The sequence below is a fragment of the Notolepis coatsorum genome (genome assembly GCF_963971535.1).
Source record: "Notolepis coatsorum genome assembly, chromosome: 14".
NCBI lineage: Eukaryota > Metazoa > Chordata > Actinopteri > Aulopiformes > Paralepididae > Notolepis > Notolepis coatsorum.
Genome location: NC_140178.1, coordinates 114,794,563 through 114,818,701, shown reverse-complemented (window position 1 = coordinate 114,818,701; position 24,139 = coordinate 114,794,563). Strand labels below are relative to the sequence as shown.

At 42.6% G+C, this 24,139-nt stretch overlaps 1 protein-coding gene across 1 annotated transcript in view; it reads right to left on the bottom strand.

Moving 5' to 3' along the window:
- Positions 1-5,128: 5,128 nt before the first annotated feature.
- The window catches only part of LOC311240028 (PIH1 domain-containing protein 1-like), a 38,584-nt gene continuing 19,573 nt past the window's right edge, over positions 5,129-24,139 (bottom strand). Inside the window, exons 5-11 of the mRNA XM_084328524.1 lie at positions 21,111-21,172; positions 19,744-19,825; positions 13,894-13,990; positions 11,765-11,791; positions 8,817-8,895; positions 5,991-6,134; positions 5,129-5,245 (exon numbers count right to left, since the gene is read on the bottom strand). Coding sequence (XP_084184650.1) covers positions 5,207-5,245; positions 5,991-6,134; positions 8,817-8,895; positions 11,765-11,791; positions 13,894-13,990; positions 19,744-19,825; positions 21,111-21,172 — 530 coding nt within the window. The 3' untranslated portion in view covers positions 5,129-5,206. The remainder of the gene's footprint in view (positions 5,246-5,990; positions 6,135-8,816; positions 8,896-11,764; positions 11,792-13,893; positions 13,991-19,743; positions 19,826-21,110; positions 21,173-24,139) is intronic.

The window sequence follows — 24,139 nt, the reverse complement described above, 5'->3', positions numbered from 1 at the left end:
AACAGGTTAGGTAGAAAAGAAAAAAAATAGATAAAAAATGCGAGTTAACTATGGACAATCATGCGCTTAATCGTGTTAAATATTTGTATCGATTGACAGCACTAATATATATATATTTATACAACGGCATGCAAATTTCTCGATTCTGATTGGCTGAAACAGTCCATTTACACGTCTTTATTGGCAACAATCCACGGTCCTGGGCTCCAGTGGCGAATCCTTGTGGAAGCCAACGGAAGCCATGCCTCCCTATAAATTCATATCAAATTATGAAATATGGAAAAAAAAAAAAAAAAAATTAAAATATAAATGTTTTTAATATAGTTTACATTCTTTTTCATCTGTGAATCTGTGTTTTTTTTTTTTTTTTTTTTTAAATGTCTCCCTCTTCTCCTTCTCACTCCCTCTAACACACTGTCAGACTGTGCTCACTACTGCAGCTAGTATAGGAGAGAGGCAGTGGGTAGGTCTCTTTCTCCAGGCTTCCAGCATTATAGAGTGAGTCCAAACTCCAAATCCGATCCTAGCCAATCAGATTCGAGCTGACTGCCACTGTGCCACACCCTAAAAGTTTAAAACGGAGCTGGGAGGAAGACATTCAGCATATTTTCCACCTGGAGGCGGGGCACTCAGAAGTTCACGTTTCCACCTGACTACCTAACGTGACATCCCAGTACAGTACTGAGGACCAGCAGAGCACACCACTGTGGATATTATGATTTAACAAATCTATCTGGCAAGAGGAGGACCACATTATTGACCAGGTAAGAACTGAGCAGCCTGACTAAGGACTAACTAACGTTATCAGGCAAGCTTGTATACCCTTTCATGACTGCAATGCAAGCCAGGGGCTGGAATACGCAGTAACTTATTCCTCCGTAGTAGCCAGGTTAATGTGCACCATCAAGCACTGCTTAAAAGCTAGCGGTGGGTCCAAAATATATCGGATATAAATGTCAAAGGTACCCAGCGTTCCATTAGGGTTTCACACACAGATGCGGCGGGGTTTGAAAGCTTGGCGTTGCTAATAAACATTTTAAATCATTTTTATAAACGAGTAAAACTGAGGCTGAAATGACTGCTTCCGCATTTTACAGTAGGAGCGCTCTGATGGCTGGGCGCGCGGCGCAACAGACACGTGAATTAATGAATGAATGAATGAATGAAAACTTTATTTAACAGATTGCAGAATGGGTACAATACAGTAATACACACAATTGTTAAGGGGATGCAGACCAGAGAAATACGTTTGTCTTGTCACGTTTGTCTAATAGACAGTCATATTCTCTCCCGGTGTTCTGCGGAATCCTACTCCCTCCTCGAAAACAACACCGGCCGTATGTATATTTCTCTCCCACCCACCCACCCCCTCCTAATGTACAGTCCCCTCCCCATCATATGTATATACTCTGTCAGGATCTAGGGGTAACAGTACTGTATATTTGATGTCATGATGTCTTGTATGTCATAAATGTCACTATGAATTGAAAATGGGGGACCCTGATGTAAACAAGACAAACGTCTTTCTCTAGATAGATAGATAGATACTTTATTAATCCCCTTGGGGAAATTCAGGGTATCTCGCAGCTCACATAGTATACAGACATTGACCATTCCCATACAGTAGTTACACGTTATGTCTGCATCATGAATTAAAATAAGTACATGATAAAATTCAATTAAATCATACCCATCAATATTAAAATTAAAATTAAAATAGTAGCGTGATTAGATAAAAGCAGGTGTATAAAAACAGGTGTAAAAACAGATGTAAAAACAGGTGTAAAAACAGGTGTAACTATAATACGCTGTTGTACAGTCTGATGGCTGTGGGGACAAAGGACCTCCTTATAGGACCTCTGGTCTGCATCCCCTTATACAATTGTGTGTATTGAGCCGTACTGTATTGTACCCATTCTGCAATCTGTTAAGAAAGTTTGACTGGCCGCCGAGCCATACTGTAGTGTACATGGTGACTACTTGACTAAAAAAAAAAAAAAATATTAATAAAAATATTTAATAAATTTGTTTTAATATTTTTTTTTGGCTTCCCCTGTTATTTTACCCACGCGACGCCACTGCTGGGCTCAGGACCCGCCCACAACCGAATCACATATCACTCCACCGGCTCACTCCGGGAGAATGTTGATAGCGCCAGAATGTTGATAGCGCCAGAATGTTGATAGCGCCATAACGACTAAATATGAAGCGATTCTGTCAAGGGGAATGTGTTAGTCCTTTAAACAATGTTGGATGATGTAATTGATGGGTCTTGATTCAATCTAGAACAAAAGAAAAATCGCGGATTGATTGATTTAAATTTCTACTTCCTTCCCACTGACTGCAGCGTTCACTCTCACACTGTCCGACGCTGGCGTACCCACAAACACACACACACACACACACGCACACACACCTGTCTGCAACAGCGGGGGAGTCAGACTGAGAGAGAAGCAGCGCTGTTTTAAGTGAGCATGGTCTATTGAATTGATTGATTGGTTGATTGATTGCTAATTTTATTACTGTACCCCTGGTTTCCAACTGGTTAAGTTTAGGCTAAAAGAAATAAATAAAAAAATAGGGCGAAGAAAACGTTTTTTTTCCTATAGGGCAAAGAAAACTTTTTAATTTGTTTTACCTACTTTATATAGAAGCATCTAAGAATGAAGTTCTATGGAAAGTAGGTCTGCATTCCCTTAACAATTGTGTGTATTGAGCCGTACTGTATTGTACCCATTCTGCATCTGGTAATAAAATGTTCAATCAATCATTCCAATAATACACAGTTGGATGTGTTAGTTGGTTGGATGCACTTCAAGCTGCTTCCACATGAGGCAACTTCTCTCAATCATTCCAATAATACACAGTTGGATGTGTTAGTTTGGTTGGATGCACTTCAAGCTGCTTCCACATGGAGGCAACTTGTCTTTTTTGTAGTTGTGGGAACTACTTTTTCTGGCGGATGGTTTTTTCAATAAATCTTCGATTAATGTGTGTTTATTGTATATAAATAAGGTTGGATGAATCTGGCAGTTGTATAAAAGCTTTACACCACTTGCAGTCGTGATTTGTGAACAATAAACCATGCCTAGGGGGGTCTAACGACCACCCCTAGGCATGGTTTATTGTTCACAAACCACTCCTGCGCGTGATGTAATGCTTAAATATAAAACGGAATAATTTCTCTTGTCATGGAATTAACACATTATGCATACTTTTCACAATAAATTAAATAAGAATTTGTTCTTACTTGCTTGCCTGGGTAAATAAAGGTTAAATAAATGTTTAAAAAAAAAAATATATATTAGGGCTGTCAAAATTAAAGCTTTAACTTTGGAGATTAGTTTAAATTATTTAAAGCATTAAAATAAATTAATCTAGATTAATCTATGGAGTGAAAAATCTTCAATTTTAGCGCCACGGCTATAAGAAAGAGGTCTAGCTGAGTCAATGTTGATGGTTTTGTTGAACATTTGTATTTCACAGGAGAGAAACTGTATTCAAAGAAACCTATTAAAATAGTCTTTGAATCGAAATATACTTTCTTTGTGTTGATTTTACATTAATTCCATGATTTTACTCAAGTAAATATCTGTTACAAGCTTCGGTCTTAAGTAGAAAAATGCTATTTTTTATCTAGATTAATTACATAAAATTGTGAGATTAATTAGTTCATTTTTTTTTATCTATTGACAGCACTAATATATATATATATATAATTTATTTTGAAAACCGATACCGATCATACATTTTAATGGCAATATCGGCCAATAATATCGGACATCCCTACAAATGAATGAATGAGTGACATAACATTGCCGGTCCCAGAGGCTAAACTAAAAAGCGATGGTTAGGATGATTGGCAGGATCACCATGTGTGACTGTATCTCCAGGTGTTGTCCCTGTATCATCATCACAGCCTTCCAGCCACTAGGAGCAGAAAGGAAGGATCAAGGGCCACAGAGAACAGTGGCTCCTGCCGGTCAACATAATGAGAGGGCGTCGTCTTCTGTCCATAGTGGAAATCATGGTGACCGAATAATGGTTTATTAACTTTAGTACAGGGGAGGAGAGAAGAGAAGAGTGGAGACGAGAAGAGAAAAGAAGGGAGAAGAGAAGAGGAGAGTGGAGGAGAGAAGAGGAGTGGAGAAGAGAGGAGAAGAGAAGGGAGGAGTGGAGAGGAGTGGAGAAGAGAAGGGAGGAGTGGAGAGGAGAGGAGTGGAGAAGAGAGGAGAGAAGTGTGGAGAGAAGAGGAGAGAGGTGTGGAGAGGAGAAGAGGAGAGAAGAGAGTAGAGGAGTGGAGGAGAGAATAGAGGAGTAGAGAGAAGAGGGTGAGGAGAGGAGAGGAGTGAAGAGGAGAACAGATAGATAGAAAACTTTAGTTGTTACTCTCAACGAGAAGTTCATTGGTTTTACACTCTTTTACAAAACCCTCCTGGGTCTGAATTTCTAACAAAATCATTTCTGAAGGTTCATTGAAAATGGCGGCTTCATTTTGATACCGTTCCACAAATAGAAATAAAATTCTATATCTGCAATACAATATGATGGAACCTGCAATCGAATTACAGGTTATTCGTAACCAAGTAGTAGACAATCACAAATCTGAAACAAATTCCATTTCGCCCACCTCTTCTATATAGGCTCTCTCAAGATCAAGTCTGCCAACACCGTACAGACATTCAAGACCTTGCTTAAAACCCACCTTTTCGCTCTGGATGATCACTGAGTTACTTTGTGTTGTGTGTCTGAGGTGTTCTTATGTTCTCTGTCTGTCCGTCCGTCTGCCTGGTTCCGTTTTCTTTGTCCTGTCTTATTCGTATTATTTTTTCCCGGGCTGCGCCCGGACCGATGTAAAAATTGGCTTGGGGGGGGGGGGGGGGGGGGGGGGGGAATTATAAATCAATGCAAATATCATATCATATCATAGGCTAGGTACTTAAATTAGTATATATGGGGATGTTTGATTGTAGTTTCAGATCATGGAATAAGGCCGCCTGTAGCTGTTCCTGTTTGATGAACGACCAACAAACTTATCCGAGACTTGATTCATTTAAAGAATCAGTAGTTCAGTCAGATCGCTGCAGAAAACAAATACAAGGAAAGTTAAACCACAAACTGAGCCTCGTACTTTACAAAAAATAACTTTAATTGTAGCAACATTATATTCTGAACACAAGAAAAGGAAATGTAAATAATGAAAGATCTATGATGATGACACCAGAGGCATAGTCACCGTCAGAATCTGTGTGAGAGAGAGAGGAGAGAGATAATGTAAACGGAGAGAGAGAGAGGGGAGGGAGGGACAGACAGACAGACAGACAGACAGACAGACAGACAGACAGACAGACAGACAGACAGACAGACAGACAGACAGACAGACAGACAGACAGACAGACAGACAGACAGACAGACAGACAGACATGGTAAATGTCACTTTAAAAAATAGAATCTTTAGAAACACTTTAAAAGAAGGAGGTACTGTATAGTTTAGATACATTAAGAGTTAACATTGTAAATTGTATATTGCATAGTAGTGTATATATGAACCAGTTTATCAGGAACCTAGCATGTCTTTTTTTTTTACCATGCATATATTGTGTCTTATCTATTTTATTCTCTATTTAATTTTTTCGTTGCCTATTTTATTCTATTTTATTATTGTATTTTGCACAATCAATGCGGGCATGACCACCCGCATTTCACTGTATGCCCTGGTATGTATGTGACAAATAAACCTCTTGATTCTTGATTCTTCTTCTTGATTCTAATTAAACAGTGTATTTATGTGAATATGTTGCTTCTACATGTTATCCATCTGTCTACTATGTGAACTCATCTTCTGTGTGTGTGTGTGTGTGTGTGTGTGTGTGTGTGTGTGTGTGTGTGTGTGTGTGTGTGTGTGTGTGTGTGTGTGTGTGTGTGTGTGTGCATGCTGTGTGTGTGTGCGTGTGTGTGTGTGTGTGTGTGTGTGTGCGTGTGTGTGTTACCTGTGTGTTAGTGTTGTACTGGGCCATGCTGTCCTCCTGGTGGACGAGGAAGGGATGGCAAATGTCCAGGTCGTAGAGACATGGACGGGCCGTCAGAACAAGGCGGTCCTCTCCTACATCCAGAACCAGGGAACGACACGACAACTGGAGTGGAGAGGAGAGGATAAAAGAGGAGAGGAGAAGAGAGGAGAGAGGAGAAGAGAGGAGAAGAGAAGAGAGAAAAGGAGAAGAGTGGAGAGGATAAAAGAGGAGAGGAGAAGAGAGTAGAGAGGAGAAGAGTGGGGAGGAGAGGAGAGGGGAAGAGAAAAGGAGAGGAGAAGAGAGGAGGAGAGAAGAGAGGAGTGGAGAGGAGAAGAGTGGAGAGAAGAGAGGAGAGGAGAGAACAGGTGAGGAGAGGAGAGGAGGGAGGAAGAGGAAGGAAGAGGAGTGGAGAGAAGAGGTGAGGAGAGAAGATGTGAGGTGAGGAGAGGAGTGGAGAGGAGAAGAGAGGAGAGAAGATGTGAGGTGAGGAGTGGAGAGGAGAAGAGAGGAGAGAAGAGGACAGGTGAGGAGTGGAGAGAAGAGGTGAGGTGAGGTGAAAAGAAGAGAGGAGGGAAGAGGAGAGAAGGTGAGGCGAGGGCCCTTTTCGGGCGGGGGGGGCCCCTTTTTATGCTTTTTGGGGGGTTTGGGTGATCAAATATTGAATATTGAACTATAATAATCAGTGCAGGAGCTCACTTATCCTTGAAAGACACTTTTATCACTGACTTAAAAGGCCCATACATCTCCATAAATGTTCAGGGGGGAGGGAATAAGTGCTTACCCTACAGACCCCAAGAAGTGCTGTATATTCTGTATTGTTTAATATAAATGCATTTTTTATTCCAATCCCGATTTGTATTTGAGATTCCCAAATCCCATCGGACTTGACTTCTTCGTGTCCCTCAATGAGTGTAATACCAGCATTCAACTGTATGCGCCACAGCGGTTTCTATCATCATCATCATCATCATCATCACCACGCTATGCATAAAATATATAGGTCCGCGGAGAGGCACGCTGAGGAGGCCGTGCAAACTGCAATGGAATATGGGGCATCTCTCTCTCTTTACCTAATATTTTTATTCTATCCCGACATTTTTCAGTTGGAAGGGCAGTCTATATGCGTAACAAAAAAAAAAAGATAAAAATCAAAAGGGGCACTTTTTTGATGAAGCTCAAAAAGGCAGGTGCTCAAGCACCCCTTGGCCTCTATGTGTGAACGTGCCTGACGGTAAGAGTGTGTGTGTGCGCTCTCGCGCATATCTATTGTTGACTATACTCGTGTGTCTGTGTCAATTGTTCCTCTATTAATCCCACATTGAGGTGTCAGCATGAGAGGGGGGGTACAGGCAGAAGAGGTACCAATACTGCAGTAACTATATGTATTTATACAATGGCATGCACATTTCTTGATTCTGATTGGCTGAAACAGTCAAGTTAGCCGTTGTTATTTCTCATAACACACGCTCGTGATCCCAGAACCCGCCCACAACCAAATTACAATCACTCCGCCATTCGAGTTTTTAGGAATGAAACCAAGATGGCGGACAATAATCTTTATGAATGGGTGTATTGATAGCGTCATAACGACTCATTCAAAAACTATTCTGTCACATGGAATGTGTTAGTTGCTTACACAATGTTGGATTATGTAATTGGATGGTCATGACTCATTGTGCAACAAAATATAAATCGCGCAAAGTGTGTTGTTAGATGCCATTCGTCAAAAGGACACTCATTTCACTGTTAATAAAATGTTCAAGCAATCAATCAATCAATCAATCCAATAACACACGCTCACTTCACTGTTAGACGGCATGCTTTGAAGCAGCTCGGAGGTGCAGTGTTTCAAAGCATGCCATCTAAGAATGAAGTGAGCGTGTGTTATTGGATTGATTGATTGATTGATTGAAAATTGTATTCATGTCTGCCTTGTTTCGAACTGGTTATGCTTAGGCCCTCTTTCGAAGTCGGTTATCCTTAGAGTTCATCTTTAGAGCAGGGCGATAGACCACCAGCCCTGATTCCAAACTCTAAGCATAACCGACTTCGAAAGAGGGCCTAATCATAACCAGTTCGAAACAAGGCGGACATTAATAAAATTTTCAATCAATTAATCAATCAATCCAATAACACACGCTCACTTCATTCTTAGATGGCATGCTTTAAAACAGCGCACCTCCGAGCTGCTTCTATAGAAAGTAATATAGGGAGGCAACTTCTCTTCTTTCTTTTTTTTACCTACTTTTTCTGCAGATGGTTTTGTGAATAAATCTCCATTATGCTTCAATTAATGTGTGTTTATTGTATAGCAATAAGGTTGGATGAATTCGGCAATTGTATAAAGATGTAGCACTGTCTATCTGTAATAACATTTTCAATCAATCAATCCAATAACACACGCTCACTTCATTCTTAGATGGCATGCTTTGAAACAGCGCACCTCCGAGCTGCTTCTACACACGAAGGCAACTTCTCTTCTTTTTTTGGACCTACTTTTTCTGCGGATGGTTGTCAATAAATCTTCAATTAATGTGTGTTTATTGTATAGCAATAAGGTTGGATGAATGCACTAATTGTATAAAATACATTATACCACTTGCAGTCGTGCGTTATGAGAATTAGATCATGCCTAGGGGGGTCTAACGACCACCCCTAGGCATGATCTAATTCTCATAGCGCACTCCTGCACGTGATGTAATGCTTAAATAATACTGTACATGTGTTTGTCTGTGTGTGTGTGTGTGTGTGTGTGTGTGTGTGTGTGTGTGTGTGTGTGTGTGTGTGTGTGTGCACGCATCTCACCACCCCAGGCAGTTGTATCTCTGCTATGAGGTACTCTGGATCACCAGCAGGGGGCTCCACCAGCAAACTAAACTCCGGTCTGGAGGAGAAGAGAGATAAGAGGGATGGAGTTACGGATGGAAAATAGAACGGGAGGCAGAATGAAAAGGTGTAGAAATGGGTAAGAAGGGATAGGAGGAGGACAGATAAAAGGGCAGAGAGATGGAGAGACAGAGAGAGATGGAGAGAGAGACAGACAGACAGAGAGAGAAAGGATCTAACATGTGACAAATGGAAAATGTGTGACTCCGTCAATCATCAAATAAATATCTCTGATCTTCATCTTACTTTGTTTATATATATACATTTATATATATTTAAATGTACATTTAGTCCTTTAGCTCAGTGGTTCCCAAAGTGGGGGTCGCGACCCCAGTGGTTCCCCTAAGGGGGTCGCGAGCCACTGCGGGGGGGTTGCGAGATGATTTCCAAAAAAAGAAAAGAAATAAGTTCATTGTTTTATTTTTTTTAATAAAGTCAGGCCACTGAACTTAGAAGCAGGCCAGTCCAGTGTTTCTAGTTGCAGCGGCACGATAGTTAGATAACCTAGGTGAGGAACAACCAGGAGATCACTGCAACTCACAGAAGTTGGAGAACAATCTCTCTCTCTCGCTCACACACACACAAAGGGAGCCGCATGTGATTGATGGAGGCGGGACCCTTACAAAAAACTAAAAATCCATCTAAATCAGTGTTGTTGCTAATCATTGATACATGTTAGCCTGTAATAACCCCCCCCCCCCCCCCCCCCCCCCCAGAAGAATCTACTTTGCATTTGATATATTGCAAATATATGCCATCACAAACACTGGCATTTAAAGTGTACAAATAAAAAAATCCCTGCACCAGAATGCAGGAAATTAAGTCTTTGTAACTAAAAATGTCCTGGTGGGGGACCCCCGGACCCCCCGCTTAAAAAGTGGCCTGACTGGAGCTATATTTCGCACTATATTTCCTGGCCTGAATGATTTCCCCAGTCTGGCCCTGGTTAAAAGCCTCCAATGCTTATCAGTGTGTGTGTGTTTGAACGTTTGCATGTTTCAACCATACATTTTTTTCCATTTATAAATTTCTTTTTTTAACTTAAATTTTTTTTAACCCCCTATAATAGTGGGGGTCGCGAGTCTCTAACACCGTTATTTCGGGGGTCGCGGCCTGAAAACTTTGGGAACCCCTGCTTTAGCTGACGCTTTTATCCAAAACGACTTACAAGTTCTGCACAACAAGTCAGCAGGAAGGGTACAACTCAGCTGGATAAGTAACTGATCAGTGCTGAACTCGAGTGTTACACCCTCTTGAGTGCATACTAGTATAAACATATTAGCATAGTAGTATAGATATATTAGCATAGTAGGTAGTAATATAGGCACCGTAGAGCAAAGTGCATAATAGTAAAAGACTTTTTTTTTTTTTACACAGCCCAGGGTTCCCACAGACATTACAAAATTAAGTACTTTCCTAAGCACTATTTTTCATTTTAAAGCGGCATTTAAAATGTGCCAAATTCACTTTTAAATGCGTTTTCTTTATTTTGGAAAAAAATCTGATCCAATATTCATGGCTTAAAACCAATGTCCGACAATTAGTTACACTATAGATAAAAACAATTTTATCATGGATGAACAAAACTTTCAATGGGAATGGTTGATTTGAATTCCAATTACTTTTTAAGCACCTTGTTAAAAAAATTGCTGTTTTCAAGGAATTCCAGGCCTGGACTTTTTTTGGTAAAAAATCAAGCACTTTAAGCACTTCAAGGACCTTGTGCGAACCCTGGTACACAGACATCACAGTTGTTTTGTACACAGCCATCACTGTTGTTTTGTACACAGACATCACAGTTGTTTTGTACACAGACATCACAGTTGTTTTGTACACAGCCATCACTGTTGTTTTGTACACAGACATCACAGTTGTTTTGTACACAGACATCACAGTTGTTTTGTACACAGACATCACAGTTGTTTCGTACACAGACATCACAGTTGTTTTGTACACAGCCATCACTGTTGTTTTGTACACAGACATCACTGTTGTTTTGTACACAGCCATCACTGTTGTTTTGTACACAGACATCACTGTTGTTTTGTACACAGACATCACTGTTGTTTTGTACACAGACATCACTGTTGTTTTGAAATAGAATCTTCCTTTTGGGCTCAAGCCAAAGAAAACAACATTTTCACTTAATTCTTTCATTTCAATACAATTCCAATACAAGATGCTGCAACAGCTGAAGATGTCAAACCAGTGGGGTGTCATGGAACCAGTGGGGTGTCATGGAACCAGTGGGGTGTCATGGAACCTGTGGGGTGTCATGGAACCAGTGGGGTGTCATGGAACCAGTGGGGTGTCATGGAACCTGTGGGGTGTCATGGAACCAGTGGGGTGTCATGGAACCTGTGGGGTGTCATGGAACCAGTGGGGTGTCATGGAACCAGTGGGGTGTCATGGAACCAGTGGGGTGTCATGGGGTGGAACCAGTGGGGTGTCATGGAACCAGTGGGGTGTCATGGAACCAGTGGGGTGTCATGGAACCAGTGGGGTGTCATGGAACCAGTGGGGTGTCATGGAAACAGTGGGGTGTCATGGGATGTAACCAGTGGGGTGTCATGGAACCAGTGGGGTGTCATGGGATGTAACCAGTGGGGTGTCATGGGATGTAACCAGTGGGGTGTCATGGAACCAGTGGGGTGTCATGGGATGTAACCAGTGGGGTGTCATGGGATGTAACCAGTGGGGTGTCATGGGATGTAACCAGTGGGGTGTCATGGGATGTAACCAGTGGGGTGTCATGGGATGGACAACGGTGTTCACACAGGCGACCATGCAAGGCGCCAATAAATGTGATCCGATTGGTTGTCTTCCTGATATAACACTGGCTGAAGGGAGCCAGGAGAGGAGCTTACCTTCTGGAAGGAGCAGCAGGGAGCTCTCTGGGAGGAGGAGGAAGAAGAGGAAGAGGACGAGGAGGAAGAAGAGGAAGAGGACGAGGAGGAGGAAGAGGAAGAGGACAAGGAAGAGGAAGAAGAGGAGGACAGAGGAAGAGGAGGAGGAAGAGGAGGACAGAGGAAGAGGAGGAGGAAGAGGAGGAAAGAGGAGGAGGAGGAGGAGGAGGACAGAGGGAGACATTTAAACAAGTCAATATTAATGCATTTGAAAACCTTAACGCACAAAGTAAACTGATGGAGAGAATAGTCCACTCACAAATACAGGATTACTTTGACTGGAACGGCTTGAACACAAGTTTTCAACATGCTTACAAACCTAACCATTCAACTTGTTCCGCCCTTACAGTAATGACAGATGACTGGCTCAATAACTCAAAGATGACTGGTGCAGTATTACTTGATTTTAGTGCTGCATTCGATGTCATAGACCACAATCTGCTCATCGGTAGACTAGAATGCTATGGGTTTTGTCCAACAGCCATCATATTTATGAAGAGTTATCTCACAAGTAGGACACAAAGGGTTTATTACACTGGCAGCTGGTCTCACTCTAAGGTGTTACGACTGCGGGGTCCCGCAAGGGAGCTGCCTAGGACCACTCCTATACGCCATCTTCACAAACGACTTACCATCAGTTCTGTGTAAAGCAACTGTACAAATGTATGCCGATGATTCCACATTGTACTATGCTGCAAAAACTGTCAGTGAACTGGACAATGTTTTATCAGCTGAGTTAAATATGGTGTTTGATTGGATAAAACGGAATAAGTTGGTACTAAACACCTCGAAAACCAAATCAATTATCATGGGTTCGAGTCATAAACTGTCATCTATACCAATAATGAGTTTGAACTTGTCTGAGGAACCCATAGAACAGGTAAATAAAGTAAAATTACTGGGCATAATAATTTATAGCCAGCTGTCATGGGCAGAACACATTGATACCATACTAGTGAAGAAGATGGGGAGTGGTATCTCCATGGTGAGGAAATGTCTTCCTTATGTCCCTACATACATTGTGGGACAGGTGGCGAAATCTTTTATTTTATGTCACCTGGATTATTGTGCACCAGTATGGTCCTCTGCATCCAAAGGTCAACTAAAGAAATTGCAAACTGCCCAGAACAGAGCTGGTTAGTCTTACATTGTTCCATGAGAACAAACACCATCACTATGCACCGTCGACTCTCATGGTTAACGGTAGAGAATAGGCTGGTTTTCAACACGGTTACATTTTTCAGGAACACTGTCTTTTCGTCTCAACCTGTTTTCTTATACAAACTAATTGTCAGATGCAGTCAGGTTCATTCTTATTTTACTAGGTCAGCCGATGATGGACAGATTATGTTACACCACGTCCAAAATCAAATGCTTTAAAGAGGACGGTTGTTTATCGTGCCATCAATCCTTGGAATAACTGCCCACTGAACATAAGTAAATTGAATAGCAAAGTGTCTTTCAAATACCACCCGAGAATGCACTACTTAAATATGTGAGCAAAATATTCTGGTGTTTATAATGATGTCTACAATGTTTTACCGTTTTTAGATTATCATTGTTAATTAAGTGAATTGTCATTATGTATCTCATGTATTGTTATGTTTTGTGTTTTGCGTCGTCTCTCCGTGTGGACCCCAGGAAGACTAGCTCGCCACTTAGGTGGCAGCTAATGGGGATCCTTTTAACCCTTTCACTGCCACGCGGCAGAAGGTTAACCCTTTACTATCACACAACCGACGGCGACGCTCCATCATTAGCATCATTAGCTCCGCATTCCGCGGAGCTAATGATGCTAATGATGGAGCATCGCCGTCGGTTGTGTGATAGTAAAGGGGCTAACCTTCTGTATCGTCACAGTGAAAGGGTTAACCGGCTGTTGTGTGGCAGTGAAAGGGTTAAACAATAAACAACAATAAACAAAGAAAAGGAGAGAAAAAAAATAACCCCCGCAATTAATCATACTACCTTATTTCACAATACAGCAACGTTTCCGGATGCACTCTTTGGATTAAAGTTGTATAAATGACACAGTGTGAAGGCATGTATCCAGCAGAAGGTGCTGGCTGGCTGTCAGAAGACTGACTCACTGAGGCTGCAGCTCCTGGATGACCGGCTTGCTCTTGGTGCGGATGTTCTGCTCGATCACAGATCCAAAGAACTTCCTGTTCTTCAGAACCTTGCAGTCTGCACGCACGCACACACACACACGCACGCACACACACACACACACACACGCACACGCACACACGCACACACACACACACACACTATATAAAGGGCTTCAGGGTGCATATTGAGTACTGCTGCTGTAGCAGGTTAATCTCATGATACACACACACAGACAGACACCTCACGGCTTACCGCGTTTTGAAAAAACATTGCAGTGTCAAAACCCACTAATATCACGTTCAGACGGTAGGCGCCGACGGTATACGTTTAGAATCATGAACTTCGGAAAATGCCGTCAGAAATGTCAACTGGAATTGCTGTCAAATTATTTTTACTACGACGGTAGCTAACTCTAGCTAGCTTGCTATGGCAGTGGCACTATAATAGATTGCCAACGTTAGCATAGCTACATAGCTAGCTAGTATAAATATTGTTGAGATTCAGGCAACATTCATTAGCTGGCGATCTAGCTAACGTTAGCTCGCTGTACTTTCCACATAGTGGAAATAACCCAATCATCAGTAACGTTAATGTAATTGATCAAATCTGGAGCTGTAACATTACCTAGCTATATCCAACAGCTAGCTAGTACCGGTGATATGTTGCCAATTGATTTCATCGACTAGCTCTTCGGTCATTCATTACCAAATCTAGCCAAGTTGGCTGTATTTTCCACCCTTTGCATTGGTTAAATGAAATAATTTTTACTACGAAGGTAGTTAACTCTAGCTAGCTTGCTATGGCAGTGCACTATAATAGATTGCTAACGTTAGCATAGCTACATAGCTAGCTAGTATAAATATTGTTGAGATTCAGGCAACATTCATTAGCTGGCGATCTAGCGAACGTTAGCTCGCTGTACTTTCCACATAGTGGAAATAACCCAATCATCAGTAACGTTAATGTAATTGATCAAATCTGGAGCTGTAACATTACCTAGCTATATCCAACAGCTAGCTAGTACCGGTGATATGTTGCCAATTGATTTCATCGACTAGCTCTTCGGCCATTCATTACCAAATCTAGCCAAGTTGGCTGTATTTTCCACCCTTTGCATTGGTTAAATGAAATCATTTTTACTACGAAGGTAGTTAACTCTAGCTAGCTTGCTATGGCAGTGCACTATAATAGATTGCTAACGTTAGCATAGCTACATAGCTAGCTAGTATAAATATTGTTGAGATTCAGGCAACATTCATTAGCTGGCGATCTAGCTAACGTTAGCTCGCTGTACTTTCCACATAGTGGAAATAACCCAATCATCAGTAACGTTAATGTAATTGATCAAATCTGGAGCTGTAACATTACCTAGCTATATCCAACAGCTAGCTAGTACCGGTGATATGTTGCCAATTGATTTCATCGACTAGCTCTTCGGTCATTCATTACCAAATCTAGCCAAGTTGGCTGTATTTTCCACCCTTTGCATTGGTTAAATGAAATAATTTTTACTACGAAGGTAGTTAACTCTAGCTAGCTTGCTATGGCAGTGCACTATAATAGATTGAACATCTTCCATAACGTGCGCAGAGAGTCATATGTCATTTTAATTTTGCATTGATAATTATGCTAACTAGACGCAGGGCAAACCATTGACCATTTAACAAAACATAGGCCTATTGCCCTTTTGACATGTAGCCTGCTGCCTACATATTCATAATCATGAAAGATGAATTGTTTAAATGTATGTTAAATCTGTGCAAGTAGATTACATTAACAAAACGTATTGCCCTTTTGACATGTAGCCTACATATTCATAATCATGAACGTTTATTTAGAAGTCTTTTTTATTCTGTACTTAGTTTGAAAGTGGTCAGACAGTTCCCTCTGTGTGTAGTCTTCACACATTCATAAATAACACTCACAGAAAAGCTGATTGTGCACTGTAATAAAAGACGTTTTTAAAAATAATAATAATAATAATAATAATAATAATAATAATAATAATAATAATAATAATAATAATAATAATAATAATAATAATAATAATAATAATAATAATAATAATGATAATGATAATGATAATAATAATAAATTAATTATCAAAATGTCATACCGGCACATGCCTAGACACAAGCACGTGTGTAGCCTACAGCTACTAGGGCTGGGAAGAACAGACATTGAAAAAGAAGATCGATATTGAATTGTTTCATTTGAATAAAATAGATTCTTAACCCTTTCACTACCACACTACATAAGGTTAACCCTTGCAGCATGGTAGTGAAAGGGTTAACCGTCTGTAGTGAAAGGTTTGGCTGCATTGTTAACACCTTGGCAGTCAGGTACTAGGTGTCACAAACTGTGGTTAACCGCCTGTAGTGTGGTAGTGAAAGGGTTAACCCTCTGTAGTGAGGTAGTGAAAGGGTTAAGGCCCGGTCACATAATATGCACATGGAGACGAGTCAGGACAGGCAGGAATGTGCAACCCGCATTTTTGCACATTACTGCCCAATTGCACAGCCCTGCTAAATATCCCATCGTAATATTGTTATTTTTATTCTAAATAGTGTATATACTTGACCACACCTTGCAGTTGTACAGCCCTGGCCTATTTTTTATTTTAACTTTATAATTATACTATATTCTATTGTGCTTCTATTTCATTTAGTTTATATCCCACTTTTATTTTATTCCACCTTTTTTATTTTACAGTTGTACAGCCCTGGCCTATTTTTATTTCATAATTCTATTCTATTGTGCTTCTATTTTTTATTTAGTTTATATTCAATTTAATTTTATTCTACCTCTTTTATTTTATTCTACCGTAATTGTCTGTCTGTCGCACCGATAACTAACTAATCTAATTCCTTGTGTGTGAAAACTACTTGGCAAATAAAGACCTTTCTGACTCTCATTCTGATGAGTTTCCTTTGTGCAAAACATGCTGAGACGGCAAACTTGTGCAACGAGACCTCATGACTTCCAGTTGACCTGGAAGATGGTGACACTGCGGTGATGACGAGGCGCTCAAGCAGATCTAATGTACTCCCACACCAAGCCTACAGCAAGACATGTGCAGGAAGGGCCTGAGGCAGCAAACTGGTGTCTGGGTGTGTGATTTGTATGTAGGGCTGTACCGAATAGTTCAAAGCTTCTTAGCTTTGTTCATAATGTTGACATTCAAATTCTAAATCAACATTCGAATGTTCTATTTTTAATTAAAAAAAAATTATAATAAATGTATATAAATATTTGTTATGTGTCTATTCATTCTGGTTAAACCAATGGGGTCTTTCTTCACAGTTGCAGATAAAATTTAGGCTACAATAATATTATACTATTATAGTATATGACTCGTCATAAAAATTTAAATAAAACATTTATCATAAATGATGCAGCCTATCTGCATCCGCTTGGTGCTCCGTCAAGACGTCACCATCACTTTCGTACCAACTGTGATTATTTATGTTGACGAAACTGACTAGTTATATTCATTAAAGAAAGTTGATTTGATAAAAAAAATAAAAAGACTAATTTAATCAGATTAATCACTTTATTCAAATTGAGGATTTTGTTTGAGGATATTTAAAAAATATATAATTTTCTTTGGATTACTTCATAAAATATGACGACAGACATTCGAAGTTTCATTCAAATAATTCAATAGAAGCTTCGAATGTTAAAAAATGACATTCGGTACAGCCATATTTGTATGCAACACGTATGCTAGAGAAGAGGGGGCATGTCTGTAAGAGTATTTTCTGTATTTATTTTTTTAAACAGCTTCATATAAAAGGGTAAAAATAACGACCACATCAGCAAAGGCAACTTCCGAACTAGAGTGGATCACGTTAAGAGATGGTGGAGAAATGACTCATCTCTTTCATCATCATCTGTTTAACCTTCTGTAGTGTGGTAGTGAAAGGGTTAACCCTTTGTCATGTGGCAGTGAAAGGGTTAACCGTCCGTATTGTTGCAGTGTTTGTTTGTTAACAATTTGGTGGTGTGGTAGTGAAAGGGTTAACCATTTGGTAGTGTGGTAGTGAAAGGGTTAACCATTTGGTAGTGTGGTAGTGAAAGGGTTAATACTTTGGTAGTGTGGTCGTGAAAGGGTTAACCATTTGGTAGTGTGGTAGTGAAAGGGTTAACATTTGGTAGTGTGGTAGCAGGCCATGTGAGCGGATCGGAGCGTGAGCGGCGCGGGGCGCGGAGCGGCAGGTTTTGACGTGAGCGAGGAGTGGGTTTTAAAATGAGTCGGCGCGACGTCCGGAGCGAGAGTTCTCCTCCGCTCCAATCCACTCCAGGCCGCTCACAGTGGTTTAACACTGTTGATGTAATATATACATGCAGTACAATGCCAAAGCAACAGATGGCGATGTACAAACATGAAGGCCATTTTCAACCAATGAGAAGGGTTCAGGCTTCGTCACTGTAGAGACGCCCACCATAGATATCTATGACGCCCACACTCACCACTGTTAGAAAAAGTATCGACGCCATTGTTGTTGACGTTAGCTTACATGCTAACGTTAATGGCAGCGACCATAGCATTGTGGCTCGGCTAGCCTATCATCGCTTAGTAGAGCTAGTGAATGGATAAACAACGTTATTTAACATTGCAGAATGGCTACAATTACAATGCGGCTCAATACAAACAATTGTTAAGGGGCCCAGGGGGTGTAGACTGTTGTAGTTTGAGCTCATTTACACCATGCTCCAAAAAAGAAAAAGAAAAACTGGCGAGCGATCAAGCGCGGGGAGCGGGGAGCGCTCGATTCAAGGTGAGTGGGGAGCGAGCGGAGAGCGACTTGGGGGTGGGGTCAACATGAGCGATTAGCGGAGCGGACCAAGCTTTAAAGAGCGAAGAGCGGATTTCTCGGCCGCGCCGATCCGCTCACGTGGCCTGTGTGGTAGTGAAAGGGTTAACATTTGGTAGTGTGGTAGTGAAAGGGTTAACCATTTGGTAGTGCGGTAGTGAAAGGGTTAACCATTTGGTAGTGTGGTAGTGAAAGGGTTAACATTTGGTAGTGTGGTAGTGAAAGGGTTAACACTTTGGTAGCGTGGTCGTGAAAGGGTTAACCATTTGGTAGTGTGGTAGTGAAAGGGTTAACACTTTGGTAGTGTGGTAGTGAAAGGGTTAACACTTTGGTAGCGTGGTTGTGAAAGGGTTAACCATTTGGTAGTGTGGTAGTGAAAGGGTTAACACTTTGGTAGCGTGGTCGTGAAAGGGTTAACACTTTGGTAGCGTGGTCGTGAAAGGGTTAACCATTTGGTAGTGTGGTAGTGAAAGGGTTACCATTTGGTAGTGTGGTCGTGAAAGGGTTAACCATTTGGTAGTGTGGTAGTGAAAGGGTTACCATTTGGTAGTGTGGTCGTGAAAGGGTTAACATTTGGTAGTGTGGTAGTGAAAGGGTTAACCATTTGGTAGTGTGGTAGTGAAAGGGTTACCATTTGGTAGTGTGGTAGTGAAAGGGTTAACATTTGGTAGTGTGGTAGTGAAAGGGTTAACCATTTGGTAGTGTGGTAGTGAAAGGGTTACCATTTGGTAGTGTGGTAGTGAAAGGGTTAACCATTTGGTAGTGTGGTAGTGAAAGGGTTAACATTTGGTAGTGTGGTAGTGAAAGGGTTAACATTTGGTAGCACCTTGTTAAAAGACGGGCTGTTTACAAGGAATTCCAGGCCTTGACTTTTTTTTTGGTAAAAAACCAAGCACTTTAAGCACTTCAAGGACCTTGTGCGAACCCTGTAATAATCTTACTGTATATTCCATTTTATTCCTGTTAATTCCCATGGAAACACCCAGCCCTGACAGTTACACAGACACCTACCTCTGCTGAGCTCCAGACTGTACTTGTTCTCAAGCCCCTCGAGAGACACCAGCAGGAGGAACTGCAGGAAGAGAGGATCATCCTGCAAAACACACACACTGTGTAATAAACAGATAGCTGAACCAGGACCATCCTGCAAAACACACACACTGTGTAATAAACAGATAGCTGAACCAGGACCATCCTGCAAAACACACACACTGTGTAATAAACAGATAGCTGAACCAGGACCATCCTGCAAAACACACACACTGTGTAATAAACAGATAGCTGAACCAGGACCATCCTGCAAAACACACACACTGTGTAATAAACAGATAGCTGAACCAGGACCATCCTGCAAAACACACACACTGTGTAATAAACAGATAGCTGAACCAGGACCATCCTGCAAAACACACACACTGTGTAATAAACAGATAGCTGAACCAGGACCATCCTGCAAAACACACACACTGTGTAATAAACAGATAGCTGAACCAGGACCATCCTGCAAAACACACACACTGTGTAATAAACAGATAGCTGAACCAGGACCATCCTAGCTGAACCAGGATCATCCTGCAAAACACACACACTGTGTAATAAACAGATAGCTGAACCAGGACCATCCTGCAAAACACACACACTGTGTAATAAACAGATAGCTCCAACCCTTTTATCCAAAGCTAAGGGTAAGTTATACTATTGTTTGTCAAACAGAGTGATACACTCTTGAGTGCACACAGTAGTATAGACATATTAGCATACTGTAGTAGGTAGTAGTATAGGTATTATGGGTGGGGGGGGGGAATCGACACGTAGTAGTATCGTGATACTTTGCGTGGCGATACTGTATCGATACAGGGACGCCAAGTATCGATATTTAATTATTCATAATTATTATTATAATTTTTTTTGTATAAGGAAGTTGCATTGTTAATTTCAATACCTGTAATAGTACAGTAGTCCACACACACACATGTGCATTCAGTTAAGTTGGAATATGACTGTAATACAAACAGTTCAGTTTGTCAGGTACATGCAACACAGATTACATCTGTCTGCTTGAGAAAATACCATGTTCTGCAATAAAAATGATTGAAGTGAGATGAACAGACTGAACTTTATTTTATTAGATAAAACATGTTGACAAAGTTTTACTTTGCAGTTGAAAAAAGGTAATAAATGAAATTTGATAAAAAAAATATATAATTATAGTTTTTCCGCAATACTCAGCGTATCGCGATATATTTAGCATGATAGGTAGTAGTATACGCACAGTAGATTACTTAGTAGTACTGCTGACAGACACAGAAACCTGTGGAAGTTAATTAAAATAAAATACTTGGCGTTGACCAATTTGAAAGATATTCCACAATACACACCTGGCACTTCTGGAAGAAGCTTTGATTGATGACCACATCATAGACAGTACATCCCTGGGAACCTGAGAGAGAGAGAGAGAGAGAGAGAGAGAGAGAGAGAGAGAGAGAGAGAGAGAGAGAGAGAGAGAGAGAGAGAGAGAGAGAGAGAGAGAGAGAGAGAGAGAGAGAGAGAGAGAGAGAGATAATAGAGAGATAATAGAGATAGAGAGAGAGAGAGATGTGCTCATTTTATGCCTGTCTTTTTTCTGTTGTGAAGCACTTTGAGCTGCAGTTTCTGTATGAAAGGTGATACAAATAAAGTTTATTATTATTATTATTACTGGAGAGACAGATGGCTAAAAAACCTTTGACCTTCACCAGCACCATCGACCTTCACCAGCACCATCGACCTTTGACCTTCAACCTATCCAGCGGGTTTGAGCCAAGCTGGAGTAACGTTTCTGTTGCACTAGCTACATCCTGGGATCCTGAGAGACCCCTGCCACCCACACCACAAACGGTTTGAGCTCATGCCGTCTGGCAGACGGTACCACAGTCTCAGGTCCACATCCACATCCACGACCGGGCGATGTATTGGTGCGGGGGGGGGGGGCGGGATATTTGGATAAACGTGGTCATCTCACTGTTGGATGTTTCTCCAAGTATCTTAGCGTGCGCAGCTGGTGCTAATGCTACAATGTTGGGGCGCCGTTTCCCATGTACCCCGCTGGGGCTGTCATTACTCTTCCCTCCTCTTAACCATTCATGCTGACGGTCAATCGGTGTCTAATGTTGGTGGTTTAGCGGAGGCTTATTTACCCTTTACATGGGTGGATGGGCTGACGACAGGGCTCAGGGCAGGTGTGCATTTTGTGAATCTATGAATTGAAAATGGGGGACCCTGATGTAGAAAATGGGGGACCCTGATGTAGACAGGACTAACGTTTTCTCTGGTCTGCATCCCCTTAACAATTGTGTGTATTGGGCTAGCCCATTCTGCAATATGTTAATAGAGTTTTCGTTCATTCATTCATTTATCCCTTCACGGGTGCACACCGCAGTGGAGGTTGTTGCATGGCTACTAGTGGAGCAGTGCTTCACTAGTAATAGACTTGTCAGCAGCCGCCACTGGTGTTCCGTGCTTAGTGGAGCAGGTGGCATTGGTCCTTTGCCCTGACATGATGGAACGGTATCCCGCCCGGCCAACGCCAAGAGGCGAGTCGGCCCGGCAGGTGGCTGGTGGGCTGATGAAGCTTATACCGCCGCGGTACAGAATTTAGCAGCAACTAACAACATTGTTCAATTGGCTGCTTTTCTGTCCACAATGGTGTCGGGTGGTGGGGCCTTAGGACCAGCCGACGTCAAAACCATTGCGCAAGGTTTTGAGGTTATTCAGCTTTTGACCCAGCCGCAAGCTATAACCGCAGGGAGGGCTAGGATGCTGTCAACGGTTGTTCACAGGCATCTTGGTTGGAGCAATCTCCCCTTGAGGAGGGGAGGGGTCTCCTCCTCAGGGATCCCCTCTCCGCGGGTGGACCTTGGTCTGTCCACGGAGGCGCGGGCGGTATTTGACCTGGGCTCCATGCCGCCCCACACCGCGCAGCCAGAGGTGAGAACACGGCCTCGCCAGCGGCTGCGGCGAGGCCCCCGGCCAGCGGCCATGTTTCCCCCACCTGAGATACCCTGGACACAAAGAAAACTGGTGATCACAAGGCAGACAGCCTCGGCGGCCCGAGGGATCGGCTATATTAGATGGGCACGCCCTAAAAAAACGTTGCCATCTAGCTGTGTCTAGCACGCTCTCCGGTTACTCCCCCCCGCTACGCTACGGGACTCAGGGCTCCGATTTGTCCCCTTTGGCTGCGGGCCGCGTTCTTCCAGTGAAGCGCAAGCGGCCCCACATTTCGCTTCTCATGGAGACGGGCTGACACCCAGTTGCTAGCTAGGCCTGGGTCTGTCTATGAGAATGCTGTGCTGTCAAGCGGCTCCCACACAACATGTCCTGTGTCTGTGTTTGGTGAGCCTGGTGTTGTATCTGTCGACGGAGCAGGGTTCCCTGTATCTAAAACATTTAGTCAGAGGGGGAACTCTAGGCCCAGGAGGTCGCAGCGTGGGTTACCCCCAGCCCTGCCCTCGCCAGGCCGGGTATTACGTTAGTGCCTCCCCCGTCTGGACTTCCGATCCCGCGGTGGTCAGTCAGGCATGCGTAATTTGGGTGGTAGTAATATCACTACAGGGCTACGGTGTGTAGAGACCCACCCTATCGGGCAGTGTGGGACCACACACCATGCATGTCCAGCTGCAGAGCAGGCTGTCCTCAGCAAGCTAAGCCGGGAAGATGCTCAGCGGGGGAGCCTATGTCACCCCCCGTATCAGACCGCCCCTTCTGTCGGGGTCCCCTCCTTGGGTGCGATTGCCTCGTTGGGTGCGATATCCCGGCTCCGCGGGACACCCTGCTCGCGTGGTTGGCGAGACCACCTATCTACGATTCCTAGCGGACCAGCGGCAGTTGGCGGCGGGGGCAGTTTGGCATTTTTACCACATATGGCTGCAGTAGTAGCCATATGTCGGTGTGGATGGAGAGAACGCTGAGGGCGGCGCTTGTGTTACAGTTTACACACCCCCGCCCTCCGTTTTTGGGTTTGGTACAGACTCTATTATCAGAGTCCGCGGCAGTGACAGCCCTGGCCGAGGAGATTCGTTCTCCGTCGTCGTGGTCCCATGGGGGAACGCGATGAGCGGCGTTTCCTCCAGATATTCTCTGGTGCCAGAGAAATCGGGGGGGGGGGGGGGGGGGGGGGGGTGTCAGACCCATACTGGACCTGTCCCATGGAAGGTTCAGAATGTTGACCGTCACCTACCTGTTAAGCGCTGTCAGGTGGGGGACTGGCTCACCTCCATAGACCTGAAGGATGCGTATTCGCATCCCGATCTTCCCTCCTAGGACATACCTACGCTTCCTTTTCAGGGCTTAGCGTACGAGTACCAGAGGCTGCCGTTCGGCTACTTTCTGGCTCCTCGCATCTTCACCAAGTGCGTGAAGACAGCGC